The sequence below is a fragment of the Carettochelys insculpta genome, chromosome 7 (genome assembly GCF_033958435.1).
Source record: "Carettochelys insculpta isolate YL-2023 chromosome 7, ASM3395843v1, whole genome shotgun sequence".
Lineage (NCBI taxonomy): Eukaryota > Metazoa > Chordata > Testudines > Carettochelyidae > Carettochelys > Carettochelys insculpta.
Genome location: NC_134143.1, coordinates 57,871,095 through 57,890,803, shown reverse-complemented (window position 1 = coordinate 57,890,803; position 19,709 = coordinate 57,871,095). Strand labels below are relative to the sequence as shown.

The 19,709-nt window shown below is 37.9% G+C and overlaps 1 protein-coding gene across 1 annotated transcript in view; it reads left to right on the top strand.

The window, feature by feature from the left end:
• Positions 1–19,709, top strand: part of SEC23IP (SEC23 interacting protein) — a 41,329-nt gene that overhangs the window by 9,281 nt on the left and 12,339 nt on the right. Inside the window, exons 4-17 of the mRNA XM_075000532.1 lie at positions 392–585; positions 1,328–1,417; positions 2,728–2,848; positions 3,815–3,904; positions 5,468–5,609; positions 6,901–7,109; positions 7,842–7,960; positions 8,402–8,572; positions 8,896–8,991; positions 11,175–11,387; positions 12,002–12,157; positions 13,318–13,420; positions 16,559–16,744; positions 17,687–17,849. Of these exons, the coding sequence (XP_074856633.1) occupies positions 392–585; positions 1,328–1,417; positions 2,728–2,848; positions 3,815–3,904; positions 5,468–5,609; positions 6,901–7,109; positions 7,842–7,960; positions 8,402–8,572; positions 8,896–8,991; positions 11,175–11,387; positions 12,002–12,157; positions 13,318–13,420; positions 16,559–16,744; positions 17,687–17,849 (2,053 nt within the window). The remainder of the gene's footprint in view (positions 1–391; positions 586–1,327; positions 1,418–2,727; positions 2,849–3,814; positions 3,905–5,467; positions 5,610–6,900; positions 7,110–7,841; positions 7,961–8,401; positions 8,573–8,895; positions 8,992–11,174; positions 11,388–12,001; positions 12,158–13,317; positions 13,421–16,558; positions 16,745–17,686; positions 17,850–19,709) is intronic.

The following is a 19,709-nucleotide window of genomic DNA, read 5'->3' as shown; positions in this document are numbered from 1 at the left end:
AGAATAGCAGCATGTTTTACTCTGCTCTTAGCCTATTGAATTTCATAATGGAACAAAGTAGAGTAGCTGGGAAGAGTGCTATACCACAGTAATGTCCGAACAAGTCTTCCCCCACAAGTGTTTTCATTAACATCCTTTGTTCAACAAAAAAAAAATTAACTATCTCCAAGTTGTCACTCGTAGATGAAGGAGTGAGAACATTTTCAAAAGTGTGGAAAAAGAACATAAATTGTCAGCAGAGAAATAAAGGCAGAGGTTTTAAACAGAGTTTAAAACAGCATAGATTTACTTTTTTTAAACCTTAATGTCTGTCAGGATGCTAATCAGTAGCACAGTTTTAAAAGGAAAGCAGACAATACTGTTGTGACAAAGCATGAATTTTGTATTCTAGTCCAACCAGATCCTGAGAGCGTGGTTTTGAGTACTGATGGAGGGCGCTATGATGTTTACCTGTATGACAGACTACGAAAGGCTGTTTATTGGGAAGAAGAGCCATCTGAAGTCAGACGCTGTACGTGGTTTTATAAGGGAGACAAAGACAGCAGATTTATTCCATACACTGAGGATTTCAGTGAGAAGCTAGAGGTCAGTATTACTTTTGAGCAAACATAGCTAAGAACTTACCTTAACAATTCTGAGCTATTACCTCTCTTCTAGTAGAGCTTTTACATTCCTAGTTGAACTTGTATTTAAGAAAGAGGCTAAATCTGAAGCACAAAGTAAAGTTTTTTAAGATGCTTTTAGATTCACTTTTTCCCCTTGTGCTTTTAGTTTAAAATGTATTTTTGCAGTTTCATGTTATATGTTGAGTCACATTAGAGTGTTGAATATCCCTATGATTTTTGCCTGCTGTAAATAAAATAATGCAAGTTGTGTCCTAACATACTCCGCAAGATTGTGACTCTGGTGCATTGTGTTTCTGAATCTTTCTGATATCGGAGGCAGGCTTTCTGCTGCCTTCAGATGTGTCGGGGGTCTCAGGGACCGGGACCATTCCATAAACCAATAATAGAGAAATTCTGTGTAAGTGGAAATCAGCTGGGTTGTAAATTCTGGTAGTGTTCATGCACTGAATGTTTCATAGTGCACATTGATATAGAGCTGTTCAAATCACAGTTGCATCACCTTGCAATAGAGAGCTTTAAAAATTGCCATTAGGGTTTATGTAGAACTATTCTTGTGTGACACTTGTGCATATGAGAATATACACCCTAGCTGGAGTGCCCTTAATGTGCATCATGTAGACAAGCTCTAACTTTTAATTTGGCATGTTGCATGTAGTGAGTTTAAAAAGACGTACTGGTTTTATGTAACTTGTCTGTTGCAGGCAGAGTATAAAAAAGCTGTAACTACAAATCAGTGGCACCGGCGTCTTGAATTTCCAAATGGAGAAACAATTGTTATGCATAATCCTAAGGTAAGGCCTAACTGTCTGGTTTGTAGTTCTTTTTCAACATAGCATGAAGGTGAGTGTATTTTTTTTCTACAAATCTAAAGCATAACTTGAATGCAAACTTAGCCTTATGTGGGTTTTAAAAATGCAGTCATCCATTGCTTTGGTTACACATGCATTAAAAATGTTGATAAGCTTTTCTTACTCAAACAGCCTGTCAGAAATAAAAATCATCCTCTCTTCTTCAACCTGAGAGATTTTGCAATGTAACCACAAAGCCAATACACTTGGATGTTAGGTCCCTGGGGACGTGGGACAGCTTTTAAAGACAAAGGCCTTTTGCTGTGAATACCTGCCAGCATATCCCTATTGGCTAAATGAGTTGTCAGCTCCTGACGTTGGCTATTGTGGTATCATGCTAAGTAATGTGTAATAGATTTTTAGGGCTAGACCACTATGGTTATTTACTTTGGACTCCTGCATAATATGAGGTAGAATAAAAATCTTGTGTGAACTTGAAAGCTTTTCTCTCACCAGCAAGAGTTGGTCCAGTAAAAGATATTATCTCACCTATCTTGTCTCTCTAATATCCTGGGGCATATCTTTTATAACAATAAGATACATGTTTCACTGGTAAACACTCCTGGTAGGCAGAACTCAAATCATTTATAGGCTGTCTGGTTTAAAACATATACCTTAAATTGCATCAACCCTGCACAGGTTGTGGAGTGCAGATGTAACATGCTTTTTGCTGAAAATTCAGGTGAGCGGGGAGATAGATGGCTGTGGTCTGTACTATCTGAAGTTTCTGAACTGACTGAAGGTTGTTTGCCCCATGTGAAAAAGTGCATCATAATATTACTTTGAGACAGATCTACTGTAATTGTAGTGAGTGATCTGTCTCCTGAAAATAAAATATTTGACCTATGAATAAAGTGTGGGCACGAAGAAGTATGAAAGGCCTCTAGGGAATTGTTGCTAGGTGGGGGAATCAATCAGATTGTGAATCTGAAATGGACAGGCCAACTTCTCCCAGTTAACAATGACAGCTTAGTTATTTTGCCTAGTTACTTTCCTCAGACCAATAACAATAACAATTACATAAGGCTTGTTTTAGCTTAGTTTAGTTTAGTTGGCTAGTTGCTCACCCAGTAAAGCATAGGAATAGCTAAGAGCAGAAAATGTTTTGGAGTCTGTCACAAGAGATACAGCTAGTGAATAAGAAGGTGTATTAAAAAACAGGAGCTTCATAGATTCCAAGGTCAAAATTTTCAGGTAAACAGACTAGATGATGACTTTTCCTTGTCAAAGTTAGACAATATATTTCTTTTCAGGTTATAGTTCAGTTCCAGCCTTCTGCAATACCAGATGAATGGGGCACCACTCAAGATGGTCAGACAAGGCCCAGGGTGGTAAAGCGTGGTGTTGATGATGATCACGATGATATTCCTGATGGTAAGTGACTTAGGGCACTTGCTGATTGCAGTAGGAGAATCCCACTAAGTCCGTCTTTTCTGCCTGTTGTTTGTAAATCAGATGATCAAACCTTTGCACAACAGTTTTTCACTTCCCCCAATGTATTTGTCAAGCAGGCAGTGTCCCCTGGAAAGTGTCATTCCTACAACCAAGAGGAAAGTGTTACCAGTGCAACCATCATTGTATGCTTTTGGAGAACACTGTTTGATTTTGAAAGAGTCAGTTAGTTGCTCCATGCCCACAATTTTTTTTTCCATTTTCACAGTTAAATCAGCTTCCTAAATCTGTCTCAGAGATTTTTAGGTTACTGCATCCTATTTTAAAAAGTTAACAGTACTTACTTGTCTGCTGATATATGTCGACAGTGTGAGGGTATAATAATCTAACTGATGGTAGTGTTGTGCTAATTTTATAAATCTTAGATTGCTTTGGTTGGAACAATGGCTTTTCCTTCACATGTGAACAAAAGACCAAACAGGGTCATCAGTTTGAGGAGCTTGAATCGCTTTCAAGACTGCACTTCTTTGAACTTGCATTACACTTACGTAGATGGGCATGGTCTGAGGAATGCATGTATTTATAATATTATTTGCGATAATGCCTGTGTCATTCCACATGCAAGAGTGTGTGGAATTACAGTGTGTGTATGTGTACACGTACACACACTATAATTCCACACACTCTTGCATGTGGAATGACACAGGCATTATCGCAAATAACAAAGACAGGAAAATTCACTTAAAGGAAAAGTAAAGTAAAATTGTAAGTAAAGTAAAATTGGGTGGCAAGAAAAGGATTTTCTCATTTAAAAAAAAAAACTAGGTGTAATTGTACCCTGAACCACATTATTACTAAACCTCTCTACACGCTTGTTATATATGACCAAACTGAATTACTGTGAGAATAATCAGGTACAAATACTACTTGTCCTTTTGCTTTTTATAGGAGAGATGTCCCAGATAGACCACTTAGTGTTCATGGTTCATGGCATTGGTCCTGTGTGTGACTTACGGTTTAGAAGCATTGTTGAATGTGGTAAGTCTTCAATCATAGCTTTATGTTTAAAACAAAAAAGCAGTAAAGTAGCACTTTAAAGGCGAACAAAATAATTTATTAGGTGAGCTTTCATGGGACAGCCCCACTTCTTCAGACTATAGCCATACCAAAACAGACTCAATATTTAAGTGTTTCAGTTTAAAAAATTAACAACTTGAGGTTTGAGGATGATATAGTTATCATTGAGGAAGATGCGAAGCTAGTGAAAACGGTGCAGGTGTTAAAGAAAGAAGGGAAGCAGTACCGACTGATTATGAACATCGATTAAAAAAAAACAATAGTATTTAGAGATAAGGAAATAGGAAGGAGGATCAGTGTCTGGTATTGAACTAGAATATGTAGAGAAGTTCACGTATCTGGGGAGCAACATAACATGATCTATACTGTAAGAAGGAAATAATGACTAGAATAATGAAAGCAAGAGTGAGTTTGAAGGCGATGGATAAGATCTGGAAAAGCAAAGCAATTAGCTTAAGAACGAAGCTGAGCGTCTTGAAACTGTGTGTATTCAGCAGCATTTTGTATGGATGTGAGACATGGGTGATAACGAAAGATTCGAAGAGAAGAATGTTGGAGTTCAAAAAGAGTTGTTATAGACAGATTCTGAGAATAGGATGGATGCAGAAGGTCACCAATGAGGAATTATAAAGAAAGATGCAGCCAAAAGAGAACCTGCTGCAGAAGGTCATAAAACGGAAACTACAACTATTTGAGCATGTTTGGAGAATGAACAACAAACGAAAAATCAAGACCCTGGTATTTGGCATAATGGACGGTTCAAATAGGAGGGGCAGACCCCACAGACAATGGATAGATGATATAGTAGATTGGTGCAGAGCTAGTCTACAGAAACTAAGCCACTCCGCACTGGACAGGGAAAGATGGAAGGAAATAGTGAGAGGTACATCGGACACCAACGGGCGCTGAGCCCACAGTTGATGATGATGATTTCAGATGGGGTTATCGTTTTCAATAATCGAATCTTTAATGTGGTATAGACAGTGTTTGAAATATCATTTGAGCAATATGCTAATTTAAGAACAACAAATATGTTCTTATTTTGAGAGAGAAACCAAAATGAGAAAAGTCTTGTTTTTCCACTAAAAATGGTAATTGATTATTTTTGTTATTGCCATTAATCCCTCAATACTAAATTCAAATTTGATTTCCTCTGTAATGATTGAAACAACTTAAACATTTAAGGTAAAATTTTTGCCTAATTTGTATTTCATATATATTCTTATCAGATATATTCTTGTGGAGGTTTTTTTGGTTTGATCATGAAACTAAATAAGGCTTTATTTGGGGATACACCAAATAGAACTTTGAAGTAGATATTTAACTGTTTCCTGAGTGTTACTTAAAGTATTTTTTGCAAAATGTTCTAAGGAATATTTTTTAATTGTTTAACTGGGCAAAGATGACTTTAAATATGTTTGGTGTATAGTTCAGTAACACATCTGAAATCATGCTGATAGACAGATGTTCATTGGGTTCACATTAATATCCAATTTCTGTTTCTTTCCCTCTTCCTTTGCCAAGTTGATGATTTTAGGAGTGTGTCTCTGAAACTGTTGCAGACTCATTTTAAGAGGACTTCAGATGAACGTAAAGTGAGCAGAGTCGAATTCCTACCAGTTCACTGGCATAGCTCTCTACATGGAGATGCAACGGGTGTAGACAGGTCTGTATACCTTACATTACCACTGTGAGCAGTTTCTGTCACACAAATTCCATAATACAATACTTCATAAATTTAAGGAAAATGAATGAAAAAGGAAAGGTAGATAAACATGTTCTGATAACAATAGAATGATTCTTCTGTCGTGATTTAGTTAAGTTTTTTAACACTGGGTATTAGAAGCTGGAGGATCACATGGTGCTCATTTCCCTCATATTCACATGCTAAACTTCTTCAAAAGATCATTAAAAATAGATTAAATATTTTCCTGACATTTTCCTTGTTACATCTCTTATGACAACTAACAGATTGCCTATGTGATCATTAATAGGAGGAAAGATAATGCATAAATATGGTAATTTACCTGGTGGGTATGTCACTCATCTTTTGTACAGCTACGTCCAATATATGAGAGGGAGGGAGGGAGAGAGAGAGAGAGTGTGTGTGTGTTATCTATTCACATAATAACCTGCCCTCTTGTCACTGCTTGTATCTCTTTTGTAGCTGCCCTCTTTGTAATCCTATTCTTATCATCTCTTCTCTCCTTGTTTGCTGTATTCACTCTCCTTTCTTTCAGGTGTGGGCTGTCAAAGGGGTATACTGCATTTAATCTTTTTTTGTACACAGGCTATGTCTATACTACCCACTGAATTGACAGACAGCGATTGATCCAATGAGGGGTCGATTTATTGCCTCTACCATAAATACAATAAATCGACCACCAAGTGCTCATCCGTCACTTCTGATTCTCAATGTTCCTTGTTGGCTGAGTGCTTTGGGACCCAGGAGGGATTTAAATGCTGCCCAGCTGATTAGCAGAGCACCCATAGTGCTTACAGTGAACAACCTATGTTTGTACTGGTGATGCATATCTACATGTTTGTTAGTTAACGCAGCAAAATTTCTTCTGCTCATGGATGAAAAAAATTAGGGGAAACATTGCTGATACTCCACCAGAATGAAAAGGTGGAATCGACTAGGCCACAGTCTTTTCTGAGATCCCCATGCCCTTGGCAACAGGGCAAAGCAAATATAAGTTCCCCTAAAACCTTAACAGAACAAAGATTGAGACACTTTTTAGTTCTTAACACAAAAATAAGTACACTGGTAATTAAAGAGACTGTGTTAACACTAATATATGAGACCAGAAAGATTCATATTGGTTTGAGGATTGTAGAGAACGTGACTGCAGTGGTTATGGCACTTGAATTGATTGCCAGATGATTAAAGCTTCACAATTGTGGAAGAATGAAATTGCAAAACTCTTCTAAAATAATTGTTCTCCATCTACCAGGAATATTAAAAAAATCACTTTGCCAAGCATCGGACGTCTGCGCCACTTCACCAATGAGACCTTGCTTGATATACTGTTTTACAACAGCCCAACCTACTGTCAGACCATTGTACATAAAGTAGGCATGGAGATGAACCGCTTACATGCACTTTTCATGAGTCGCAACCCAGACTTCAAAGGAGGAGTCTCTGTTGCTGGGCACAGTTTAGGTAATCTACTAATATCTGTTTACTTTCTGTGACAAAATAGCATTCCTAGATAGAGGAAAATGTAACCTGTAGTTAAGCGAGGGGAAGGCTAACGTGTTAGGATGCAGTGGTTTTCTAGAGTGTTACTGGCTCCTAATGCAATATGTCAGTATAGTCAGTTCATAATACTGCAGTCTTAAGAGGCATAATACTTCGGACCCTACCAAATTCAAATTCTATTTTGGTCAGTTTTGTGGACATAAAATTTTAAAAATCATAGATTTCATGAGTTCAGCTATTTAAATCTGGAGCTGGTCAGTTTCTTGGCTCCACAAGTGGAAGGGAGCCAGCAGCCAGGCTGCTACCTGGTTCCCGGCTGCCTACCACTCCCGAGAGCCAGGAAACTGACCAGTGCTCCCCGCCACTCACAATTTTGAATCAAGTTAATTCAAATAGCACGTAGATCGAAATTGTGTTTGTTTGGCGCGCTACTGTAATTGCTGTTGAAGTGAAGGTGATGTTAGCTATTGTAATTGCTGTTCAAGTAAACCAGCTTTATGCAATTTCTCTACATTAAGAATTCTCACATCCTTGTGAGATCATATTTTTTTAAATTTTTTTGTAAAATTACTTAAGTGAACCTTCTACCATCCTGCTTTCAGCCTCTGCCATCACTAAAAAGTCCTATTTGTTAAGATTCTGGGTCAAGAAAACCAAAATATATTCTCAGAACAATTTACTTTATATCTGCAGGTGCCTTAATTTTATTTGACATATTATCCAACCAGAAAGACTTGACTTCATCAGGGAACTCTGGACATCCCACTGCTGCTAATGGGCTTGTGAATGATGTGGGTGTTCATGACAAGCAGGTATTACTTGTGTATCTGAATTTTGAAATGGATTTGCTCCGGTGATTTTTTTTTTTTTGAGATGTTTCTCAAACTGTCAGAACTGTTATCAGTTTAGTGCAGCACCATAGCTAGAAAAATGAAATGTAAAAATAGTCAGTTTGTGGTTTTGTAGTCTGTACTGTATGCTTGAGGTTTCTTGCACCTATAAACTTAAAGATCTGTGGATACATTTCTGTCTTGTGGATTTGAATATGGGAGGGGACCCAGAAACAAGGCTCATTCTAGACATTGGCTGTGTCCCAAATTCCATAGCATTGAGCAAGTAGGAAAAGTGAGGTAAAGCACAATGCTGCTGATATTTTAAAAATTTGGTGTAGCATATATTTGTTCTTTGGCATTTACTGGTAACTTGTCATTCTGCCTGTCAGTTTCATTGTGCTTCTTCAATCTTCTCTCAAGATAACAGAGGATACTAACTCCTTGGCACCTGTGATTACTCCTTCTGTGGATGTGCCCTCTGGCTCTGATGAAGAGGATGAAGTTCCAACTTTACAGAAGGCTCTGGAAATGCTTAGCGTCTCAGAATATATCGACACGTTTGAAAAGGAGAGAATCGATATGGAATCTCTGGTATAACTAACAATTCAAGCTGCAGTTGGGAACATGACAATCATTTTTTGTTGTAGAGCTTAACCTAAATGGCTTTTTAAAAATGGAAACTTTATACATGATATTAAGATTAAATATTATGTGAGTCCATAACACTTTCACTGGAGGAGTTTGGTCTCCTGGTTATGCACATTTATTGTTACCCTATACTCTTCTTGATCTTCATTTAATTCTATTTAACTCTGAATCTGCACAATTTGAGTTTAACTAATTTTTAAATCATATTTTCTGTACGTCACATAAGTAAGAAATCCTATATTTATATTTTGTTCTGATTTCCTCAGCTGATGTGTACAGTCGATGATTTGAAAGAAATGGGTATACCTCTTGGACCAAGAAAGAAAATTGCCAACTTTGTAAAAGAGAGGGCAGCTAAACAGGTAAATGCTCATTGTTTTATTATGCATTTATATTAGCATTATTTAACATTATTTATTTTCCTACTAATGCATAATATTCTCTACTGTTATATAATGGCCCAAATAATTTCAGTACTTCTGTTCAGAAGCTGTCTGCACTTAGGAGGAGTAGGCAGGATGTCGTTAAAGTGTCCTTCTGGTTCAGCTAGTTTAAAAAAAAGCAAAATGTAGAAAACGTACAAATATTTAAATAGCATTCTAGTAGCTATTGTTTGATGCTGTGGTTAATTGAGATTAATTCTGTTGATTGCTTGACAGCCATGTATTTCATATACTTGTGTGACAATATAAAATATGTTAGTCATTGACTTGACTAAAACTTTGGTACTCCAAAACAAAAAGCAGTCAAGTAGCACTTTAAAGACTAGCAAAATAGTTTACTAGGTGAGCTTTCGTGGGACAGACCCACTTCTAAAATCTTGATAGGGAACAGTTTAGGCAAAATATGGTGTCCCCTCAATGAAGTAGCATCCACCGCTTGTGTCAGCTCTTGAAAGTGTTTTCGTCTCCCTGCTATCATCAATTGTATGGTTTGATCTTAAGCCATCTAGCTTTCATGCAGAATCCTAACTCCTTCAGGAGTGAGAAAAAACAAGGAAATTCAAAACATAAGTTTGCTGTTACTAAGAAATAAAAATGTGAACCACAAGCTTGTTGCTATACTGCTCAAAATGTCTCTATTATGTATGTGTGGGTGCTAAGCAGGAGGCCTGACAGGATAGAACCCTACAGGATTTTCCTTTTGGCAAGATAAATCCTAAATGTAAATGAAACTGACAAATTTAATTTTTAAATACAGTTCTACCTGTTTCAGCAAACCAGACACACTTATGCTTCATTTGTCCAAGTAAAGATCTAATATATAGAACAATGAATTAAAAGCCTTTGGGGGAAAATATGTTTTTGCTTTTTCTTTTTAGTCAGCTTCTGTGAGAATCTTTTGATTTTTTTTTTCCTTTGCTTCCTTCTGTCTCCACAATAACGATGAGTAAAAGAATGGTGCAAGAAATCACTGCAGAATTTCCAGTAAATGACAAATGATCTTTTTTTAATGATAGCAGATTTATAAATCTGTCACATGTTGGGAATGTGCTAATTTTTTAGTAAGGAGAAGAGTTAATGTCATCAGATATTTTTAAAGAAGATTTTTGAATATTAGCCATAAAAATCTAATTGTAAATCCCACAATTTATATCTGGCATGCATCTGTAGACTACATACCAGGATAGTGTGTAAGGCATTTTGAATAAAGAAGCAAAACTGAATTTTATAGAAAAAAGCTTTTGCTAACTTATTGTACTATGGTAAAATGTGGTACTCTGGAAAAAAAGAGAGAATGAAGCACAGTATTTGCAATGCAAAACTTCTTCACAGCATCTCTGCAATGTCTCGCATCAGACTTGGAGAGTGAAAGAGTATTTTAGTTTTCACAGTTTTATCCTTGCTCAAATTGGTGCCAGCTGTGATGATGCACCAATGCTCTTAAACTAGGAGCTGGACTGAACGACAATTAATATATGCCATGGAAACGCAGTCAGCATCTTCTGATCTTTATTGGTTTAGCTAGATTTGTGACTGTTACTATAAGCTGGAATTGTCATAGTTTCAACTTTCTATGCCTTCTGCAAAAGAGAATGTACAAAGCTGCCTCACGTGTTCATATATTGAACTAATTTCACCTTATAAACAAAACCTGTTTTGAATAGTGATTGGGTGGAAGAATTCTTTCATCTGTCTTGTCGCTGTTCTTAACATAAAATAACCATTTGTCAAGTCATTAAAGGTGTTAACTTTTATCAGCTAGAAGAATCAAAGAATATGGTGTTTGCTTCATTGGGTAACATGGTACATATTCTCAGTTTTCATGCTGTGATACTTGGTTTAACTACCTGCAAGTGTTCATGATAGCTGTGCCTGAGAATTCTGTGTGCAGGTTCCCACAGTATTGCTTAAGGAAGGTTGATTAAAAAATATGCCAGAAAAAAAAGGTGGTTGGGGAGGGGGTGCTTCTGGCGGTCATGCAGGTGCTTCTGGCATCTGAATTGTCAATGTATGAGGTGTGTCTGAAAACCCAAGATCAAGACTGAGGGAAGTTGCCATAGCAATAAACTGTTTTTCTGATTCTGGTAACTTTGTTTCAATAGGAAAAGAAAAAAGCATTAGCAGAAAAAAAAGCAATGGTGGCGGCCTTGGCGCAAACCCAGGAAGCTGCACAGAAAGCGAAAGAAGCAGTGACTTCTGGTGCCATTTCAAAATCTGGAAGCTCGCACGAACGATCAAAGAGAAAACTTCCTGTTGGTGCCTTGGTTTCTTCTGTGAACATTGATTATGAGTATTTTGAAGTTGGTACTGGCCAGGTAAGATTGTTAATTTTAAACATCATATTTGAGAATAGTGCTGTGTTTTCATACAAAACAAAATATCCCATTTCATTTTAGCCATGTATTTCTCGTTTTTCCTGAGAGGGAGGGCCTGATGAAGTTAACGTTAGGTTTTGCTTTTAGTGGAGAAGCCACCACAAAAAATTTCACCCTTTTGAGAGTGGCTGGGGAGCTCCATTCCCAAATCAAAGTCTCCAATGTTAAAACCCAGCACATGGACTGCTAGGTAGTTTAATGGTCATTTGGGGTTTTTCCTGTATGGCTACAGGTTATCTTTGTTTTGTCATTGTAGACTCAAAATTTGAATGCTTATGCTAATCTAAAGTTTTGGTTTTTAAAAAAATACACCGAGATATTGCCTGTCATTTTGACTTAGCCTCATATACCCTATTTGTTTTTATGGCGCTTTTGTAAGGATTCTCCAAGTAAACTATATGGGCAGAATAATCCAGCATATACCTTCCACAGTGCAACATAAACAAGCAAATTAGGTCTGTGCTGAGTTAGCCTTTTCTTTTTAGTCAGTCTTAATGTGAATTCTCTGACTCTTGAGGTTGCATTTATTTTGTTTGATTAATCTGTGCTGCTAGGTTTCTGTGGCTTACAGTGTGCTGGACTTTGAACCAGAGAATTTCTTTGCCCTGGGTTCTCCAATTGGTGTGTTCCTCTCGGTACGAGGAGTGGAGAAGATTGATGAAAACTATAGACTTCCTACCTGCAAGGGATTCTTCAATATTTACCATCCAGTGAGTGAGAAGCAACTGTGAAATTGGATTTCAAGTAATTTAGGTGAAAGGAAGGTGGGAAAACCTGAATTTACACTTCTGAACACACCAAAGTAATTTTAAAAGCTATCGTCCCCTGAAGGTTGCAATCACCCTCTGTTATTTCTGAACCTCTACAGAAAATAAGTATCTGGTTGCGGTTCATGTACTTAATACCTATCCCAATTACTGTGCCACCTGCCTTCTTCGCTTTCCAGAGCCAAAATAATAATCCACTCTTGATGTTCACATTGAGATTCGAAATCTCTTCACAGTTACTGTAAAATACAATAGACCTCTTCATCCCCATCTTGTCATGATACAAACCAATACACTAGCTACTGCATATGAATTACTAGAAACAGCATTAAATGAGTTTTATCTTGAGTTAATTGCCTTCAACATGGTTGACGAGTGGATTGCATGAATTTGTGGTGTTTTGAATGTTTACTGATATTTGCTAGCTCTGTGACGAGCGATCCTTTGTGCATTTTGGGTTTGTGATGTAAAAGAGCTGGGGCAAAATAATGCTCACCTCTGCTATCATGTCCTCTCTCTCTTTTGAAAGATCACGTCTACACACAAAAAAGTGGAGCAAAGGAGTGATTTGCTCTTTCGAAAGAGAGCGTCCACACAGCCCCTGCTCTTTCGAAAGAATGGGCCAGGGATGAAAACATCAGGTGCCCTGAGGACTGCTCTTTCGAAAGATGGGCCATGATGAGCTGCCCCCCCCCCGCCCCCCCAAAAGAAGCTGTTGAAAGAAGGCACTCTTCCTAGAACGGGAGTGGAAGAGTGCTTTCGAAAGGAGCTCCACATTCTTTCCGTTTACTTTCGAAAGAATGTTTTTTGTGTATAGATGCTCCATGGGATCTTTTGGAAGAGCCCTCTTCTTTCAAAAAACCTTTTGAAAGGAATTGCTAGTGTAGTAGCAGCCAAAGAGAATGAAAATGCTCATTGTGTTAATGAACCAGCAGTGATTTGAAATTAAACTGAACGTTAGTTCATTTGTTTTAACTGAAAATGACAATCTGCAAGGTATTTTTACTAATTGTCAATAGATTTCTTTAACTGAAATGTCGCTAAGATTTTGGATATTAAATGTCAAATAAATCGAGTTATTCTGGCTTTCTCTTTATTTGCAGCTTGATCCAGTGGCTTATAGGTTAGAACCTATGATTGTTCCAGACTTGGACATAAAACCAGTTCTTATTCCACACCACAAAGGCAGAAAAAGACTGCATCTTGGTAAATGATTTTTGAGGTGTAGATTTTATTATATGTATATTCAGTGATTTTTTTCTAATGCATGATATATTGTAGGTCCAGATGTTCAAAAGCAAATAATGATTTTGGCTGTCTCTTTGGAGGCCCTGCTTTAGAAGCTTTGAGGGGCAGATTCTTAGCACTTTTTCTGAAATCAGGCTGTTTTAAAACATCTAGGCTACGTCTACACTAGCCAAAAACTTCGAAATGGCCATGCAAATAGCCATTTCAAAGTTTACTAATGAAGTGCTGAAATACATATTCAGCGTCTCATTAGCATGCGGGCAGCTGCGGCACTTTGAAATTGATGTGGCCCGCCGCCACGCAGCTCATCCAGATGGGGCTCCTTTTCAAAAGGACCCCGGCTACTTTGAAGTCCCCTTATTCCTGTCAGCCCATAGGAATAAGGGGACTTCAAAGTAGCCGGGGTCCTTTCGAAAAGGAGCCCAGTCTGGATGAGCCACGCCAATTTTGAAGTGCTGCGGCCACCCGCATGCTAATGAGGTGCTGAATATGTATTTCAGCATTTCATTAGTAAACTTCGAAATGGCCATTTCGAAGTTTTTTGCTAGTGTAGACAGGACCCTAAAGTGGAGCACGCACCATCTTTGTTCAGTTTTGAAAATATTTCTTTCTTAATTGAGCCTATCTTTGTGTCAGCAGTTAGTAACGTCACTAATTGGAGTTATATTTTTAATAGTTGCAGGTAATTGTCCTGTTCAGAGGATAAGAAGGATAAGAGGTTATGGCCAAGTTAACTGGATCCCCCAGTACCTGTGACATTGCCACTCCCACATATCGTTGAAAAACTATGTCCATGTTTGAGGAGTATAAGGATCTTTTCCCAAGCTAGGTTTGTCAGGGATCTGGAAGAAGTTGTGACTTCCTTTGGCACTCAAGGAACACATCATCTTGTTAGGATGAAGTGGCCATTTCCAACAGCATAAGCACAAGGGCACTGATCCACAAGGGTTGTCTTCATAATTCTGTGTTTTTTCAGTGTACATCTACACTATGTGGTAGATCAACCTGGTCGTGTTTGATCCTCTGGGGTTTGATTTCACGCACCATCAAATTCAAATTTTTTGGAAGTAAGCACACTTCGAAGTTGCGCGGGTACTTCACGTGCCTGTGGTTACATGGCATGCTGGTGCTACAAAGTTTGCAACTTTGAAGTTGCTGCGGGGAGAATTAGCCTAATAAGGTGCTGCATATTCATCGCAGCACTTCATTAGTATTCTCTGTTCAGGCTGATTACCATGCCCCTGTTAGCCAATGGTCAGGTGAGATGCCACTATGCCCTTGTATTAATATGAGATTTCAACTGCCAGGGCAGAGCTCACTAGTGACCAAGCTGAGAGCCGCTGAAAAGCAGCTAGGTTCTTTGTTTTGTGTTCAGTTTTGCACAGTAACAGGAGGAGTCAGGTTACCACTTAATCAATTACTTTGTTTATTTATCTAACAGGTTAATCTCTTACTGTTACAAAGTTGCTTTGTTTGTTTACCTAGCGAGTTAAGCGCTTGTGGTTACAATTGTTACAAGGTTTATACTTTGATTACAAATAGCTAGCATGCAGTCTTATATACAGGTCTTATTCTTACCCCTGCATTACCAACGTGGCTTGGCCAGTTTTCCTCTCAATCCCTTGGGAAGAAGTCCTTTGTCCTTTTTTTCCAGGAGTTGAGCATCCCTGGGGACCTGGGGAGACCCCCCACCCTCCTGTCCAGCAGAAAAGATGATTGGAGCTCAAATAGGGGGTCTGCCAGACCCCTCTTTTATACCCATTGGGTCACATAGGCTTCTTCCTTGGTTTAATTGAATTAAACTGTCTGATACTGGTTCTCACAGGGAGTTCAAGGGTGTAGTTCACACCTGTGAGGTAGACAATAGAGGGCGTGTGTCTTAATGGGCCGGAGATTTTCCTCCTGTCTGAGACAAGTGTCCTGGCAAATCAACTGATGGTAATTAGCCAAGGGCAGTCTGAGGCCCGGCTGTTAATTAGCCCATTGTCCTTAGCTTTGCTCCAGAGCTTCAAAGACCTGGCTAAGATAAGCCCATCTGCGCTCTCGGGCATTCCAGGGCTGGGCTATCCTTTTAACCCTTTCGTGCTCTGAAGCACGTAGGGAAGGCAAGATGGAGTAGAGCAAAAGGGGGGGTTCTGTCTGGCTACAGCCCCCTTTGAAGAAGAGGGCTACTGTAGACAAAGTCATAGATACCTCAGTTCCAGCTCTCAGTTGTTGTAGCTGAAATTGCTAATCTTTGATCGACTTTAAGATATAGTATAGACCTGGCCTCAGTGTTCAAAAATGGCTTTTACAATCAGCTTAGGCTAAAATTGTGTCCACAGAGGTGCTGCCTTTTGTATTATCAATCTCTCACACACCAGTCACTAGACAGATAGCACACTTAAATTTCACATACTAAAATAAGGGAATCGCAGTCACTGTTCAAATGATAAAACTATTGTTGCAGAAGTTCTCAAAATGCAACTAGACATCTACAAAAGGGAGTTATGCAGAATCAGGAGCTTGGAAGTGAAATGTTACTAACTATAATTTCTTAAGATAAATGAGTTCATAGACAAGTCTGTTACTGGGATTTTTTTTTTTTTTAAACAATGACCAGAGTAAATGGATATTAGAGAAAATATGGTAAAACACTCATTCTTGAAGAAGCTGGTTTGTCTGTCATGCACTTGATGAATAATGGATAAATGTTCCACAGAGTAGTTGTAGATTCCTTGTCAATTTGACTGTTGAGTTTGTTTAGGGTATTGCCTGTGAACACACTGGTTGTTTTTTAAAATAGTTTTGGTTTTCAGATGCAACTTTTTCACATTATGAATCCAAATATTAAAAGCAGACAGGTGATACTCCTGCTTGTGGGGAAGAAGGCTTTCATTTTTTGTTACCCATTATTTATTTTTGAAAATAATAATGGATATCAAAGTACTGGCTTCATTGTGGAGACACTATGTTCTATGTCCTTTTTTAAACAAGGGGAAAAGAGAGGCCTGGGCATGTATGCATCAATAATTGGTATCTTTGGCTAGTACTTACTTTTTATTGTGTTTGTGTTCACTTAACATTTTCACTAATAATCCTTCTCAATCTTTTTAGAATTGAAAGATTCTCTCTCTCGTATGGGATCAGATCTAAAACAGGGTTTTATCAGTTCTTTGAAGAGTGCTTGGCAGACTCTTAACGAATTTGCACGTGCTCATACCTCTTCAACTCAGCTCCAAGCAGAATTGGAGAAGGTAGCTAATCAAATTAAAGAGGAAGAAGAAAAACAAGTGGTAGAAGGTATGTTGATGTTTCATAGATATTTTCTTAGTATGCTAATTACAGATTTGTGGAAACAGCAAAGCTTGAATGATTATTATAAAGGTTAGCATTTAGTTAATTACAGTTTGATCTTGTCTGGGAAAACTTGCTTTTTCGGATTCATAATGTTACTCTTTGTAATTGATATTGTATCAACATCATCTACTTCAAAGGAGGCTTTGATTCGGGTGATCTTACAATTGAGTTTGATGTCAAGAGCAAATGTCTTGCCTTCACTCTTCTGTAAGAAAAATGAGTAAACGATTATGTAACATCTGCAGGATTTCTGCTTTTTAATTAAGCCCCGCTTCCTTAGAAAGGCCAAGCTGAGTAATAAGACAAGAGTCAGAGTGGATGTGGAGAAACTGAAATGAGCACTGGTTTAAGTAATACATCTTGCCTTCTGCAAACGATAATCTCTTGGAGGCTTGATTCCTGTCTTCTATCACTTTTCTGACAGGTATTATTTACCATTGTGTGCTTTATTACTTTTAGATAGAATGAGTAAACACTTCCTTAGTCTCACATGATCCATTATGGATGGTGATCACTGCTGCAGAATCAATGACACAATTCACTTTTATGGTTATTAACCACTCTGCTTCATGATGGTGAAATCCTGAGAATGGCTAGTGAGACATGGTTACTAGTGTTTTTTTTCCCCCAATATCTTGTAGTGACTGCTTCATGGTTGCACTATTATTTAAATTTGTCATACAAATGTGGGTCTCAGTTTCATTTTAAGCCACACAGAGAATAGTGGAGGACTTTTTTTATTTCAGTGTAACACAGCTGAATCGAGGCTACTACTGTCTTCCAAAAACTAATGTAGAAAATGGTGACATCTGTTGAGTCATCAACTAAAGCCGTATGAATTGTAGAGCTTATGACTGAGTTAAATGTTCAAACTATCAATTTTAGCTGAAAAGATTGCTGAAAGTCCAGATCTTTCAAAGGATGAGGATTTCTTAATAAAGGTTGGGATGCTAAATGGAGGACGTCGTATTGACTACGTTCTACAGGAAAAGCCAATAGAAAGTTTCAATGAGTACCTTTTTGCTCTACAGAGTCACTTGTGTTATTGGTAAGAATTCTGCATTTTTTTCCCTGTAATTCCATAAAGATTGCTTTTCCAATGTAGTTGTATATATTTAATTCAGTTCATTTACTTACAAGTCCTCTTATTTTGTACAGTTGCTATGACTAATCTGACAATAATAAGAATGTTGTTGCTTGTTTCTAGCATATGAAAATTAAGAGGATTACTCTGACAAATACAATGCTATAAGGCTTACGTTTTCTAGGTCTCCCCCTCCCCACGCACCTTTTTTTTCACCAAAATAGCTGTATTCTACAGTAGGTTAGAAACCAAATAGGCTGTGCTGGGCTTTTATTAATGAGTACGCACCTTCAATTTTAGCACAGGTTTGCTGATACACAATGGTAAAAGAAAGGTTGCCTTTAATACAAAGAGGAATGGTGTAGGAGTTAAATATGTACTCTGGCACGTGTGAAACCTGGGTTTAGTGATTTTTATACAGGATTCTGTGAGTGGAGCCATTTTCAAAACAAAACTCGGAGGGATTCTTACAAATTGCTTCAGAGCCTAAGTGCTTTTAAAAAATTTTGCCCGTAGTGTCTGCCTCAGTTCCTTGTTTGTCAAATTGGGATAATAGCATTTCCTTGCCTTCTAGAGAGGTGTTAGAGAGAAGATTAAAGATTGTAGAGTGCTCAAGACAGTACAGTAATATCATAGAATCATACAAATGTAGCACTGGAAGGGACATCTAATCGAATCCCCTGCATTCCAAAGCAGAACTAAGTAGTGAAAGTGATGAAGACTCCACAACAGCCCTTGTTAGTTTGTTCCAATGCTTAACTCCCCTGACTGGAAGCTTTTCTTAATGTCCACCTTACATCTTCCTGGCTGCAGATTAAACTCATTTTCCCTTCCCCTTCCTTATTACCTTGTCAGAGAAGGTGATTAGCTTGGTTTGACATGATTTATTCTTGACAAATCCGTGCTGTTACTTACTTATCACTTTACAGTAGAATCTCAGCGTTATGAACACCAGAGGTAGGAACTGACCAAAGATGGAACTTGAAATATGTTACCATGCAACAATAGAGACCAAAATATGTAGAATACAGTACTCTCTAAAAAGTGGAAAGCAGCTTTTTGCTTCTGAATAGTAAAATTCCAAAGCTTTATTTAGTCATTGATCAGTTATAAACTTTTAGGAGAGCATCTGTAACGTTTTGTTCAGAATTACAAACTCACTCCATTCCTGAGGTGTTGATAACTTTGAGGTTCTACTTTATTTTCTTCAAGATGTTTGCTTATTTGCTATGTTATCTGTCCAGGTACTGAAGTTAAACTGTGTGATCTGTGATACTGCTTTGTTATATTGACATTATATTTGCCCATTTCTACTGAGGCCATTTAAGTAGCTAAGGTAACAGCAAGCAGCAGTGATTAATGTAGATCAGCTTGCCTTTTGGGAAGAAATATTCTTCTAATGCTCAAGTAGTAACAGAGAGGGAGCCGTGTTAGTCTATATTCTATCAAAACAAAAAAGCAGTCCAGTAGCACTTTAAAGACTAACAAAATAATTTATTAGGTGGTGAGCTTTCAGGTCTATCCCATGAAAGCTCACCACCTAATAAATGTTTTTGTTTGTCTTTAAAGTGCTACTGGACTGCCTTTTTGTTCTAATGCTCCAAGTTTTTCAGCCTTGTGGAAACACAAACCATTACAGTGAGCCTGATATGTAAACAGGCAGGGTTTAGCATGTATGTGGGCAACTAACATTGAGACATTATGTTCCTGAGGAGCACAGGTTCTCACTGAGTAGGATTCTGAACAACATCCCTGTTAGTCTTTCTCTTGCAAGTGCAGGACCTTCTGCCAGTGTCTCTTCTTATGATTAACAAGATCTTTTGT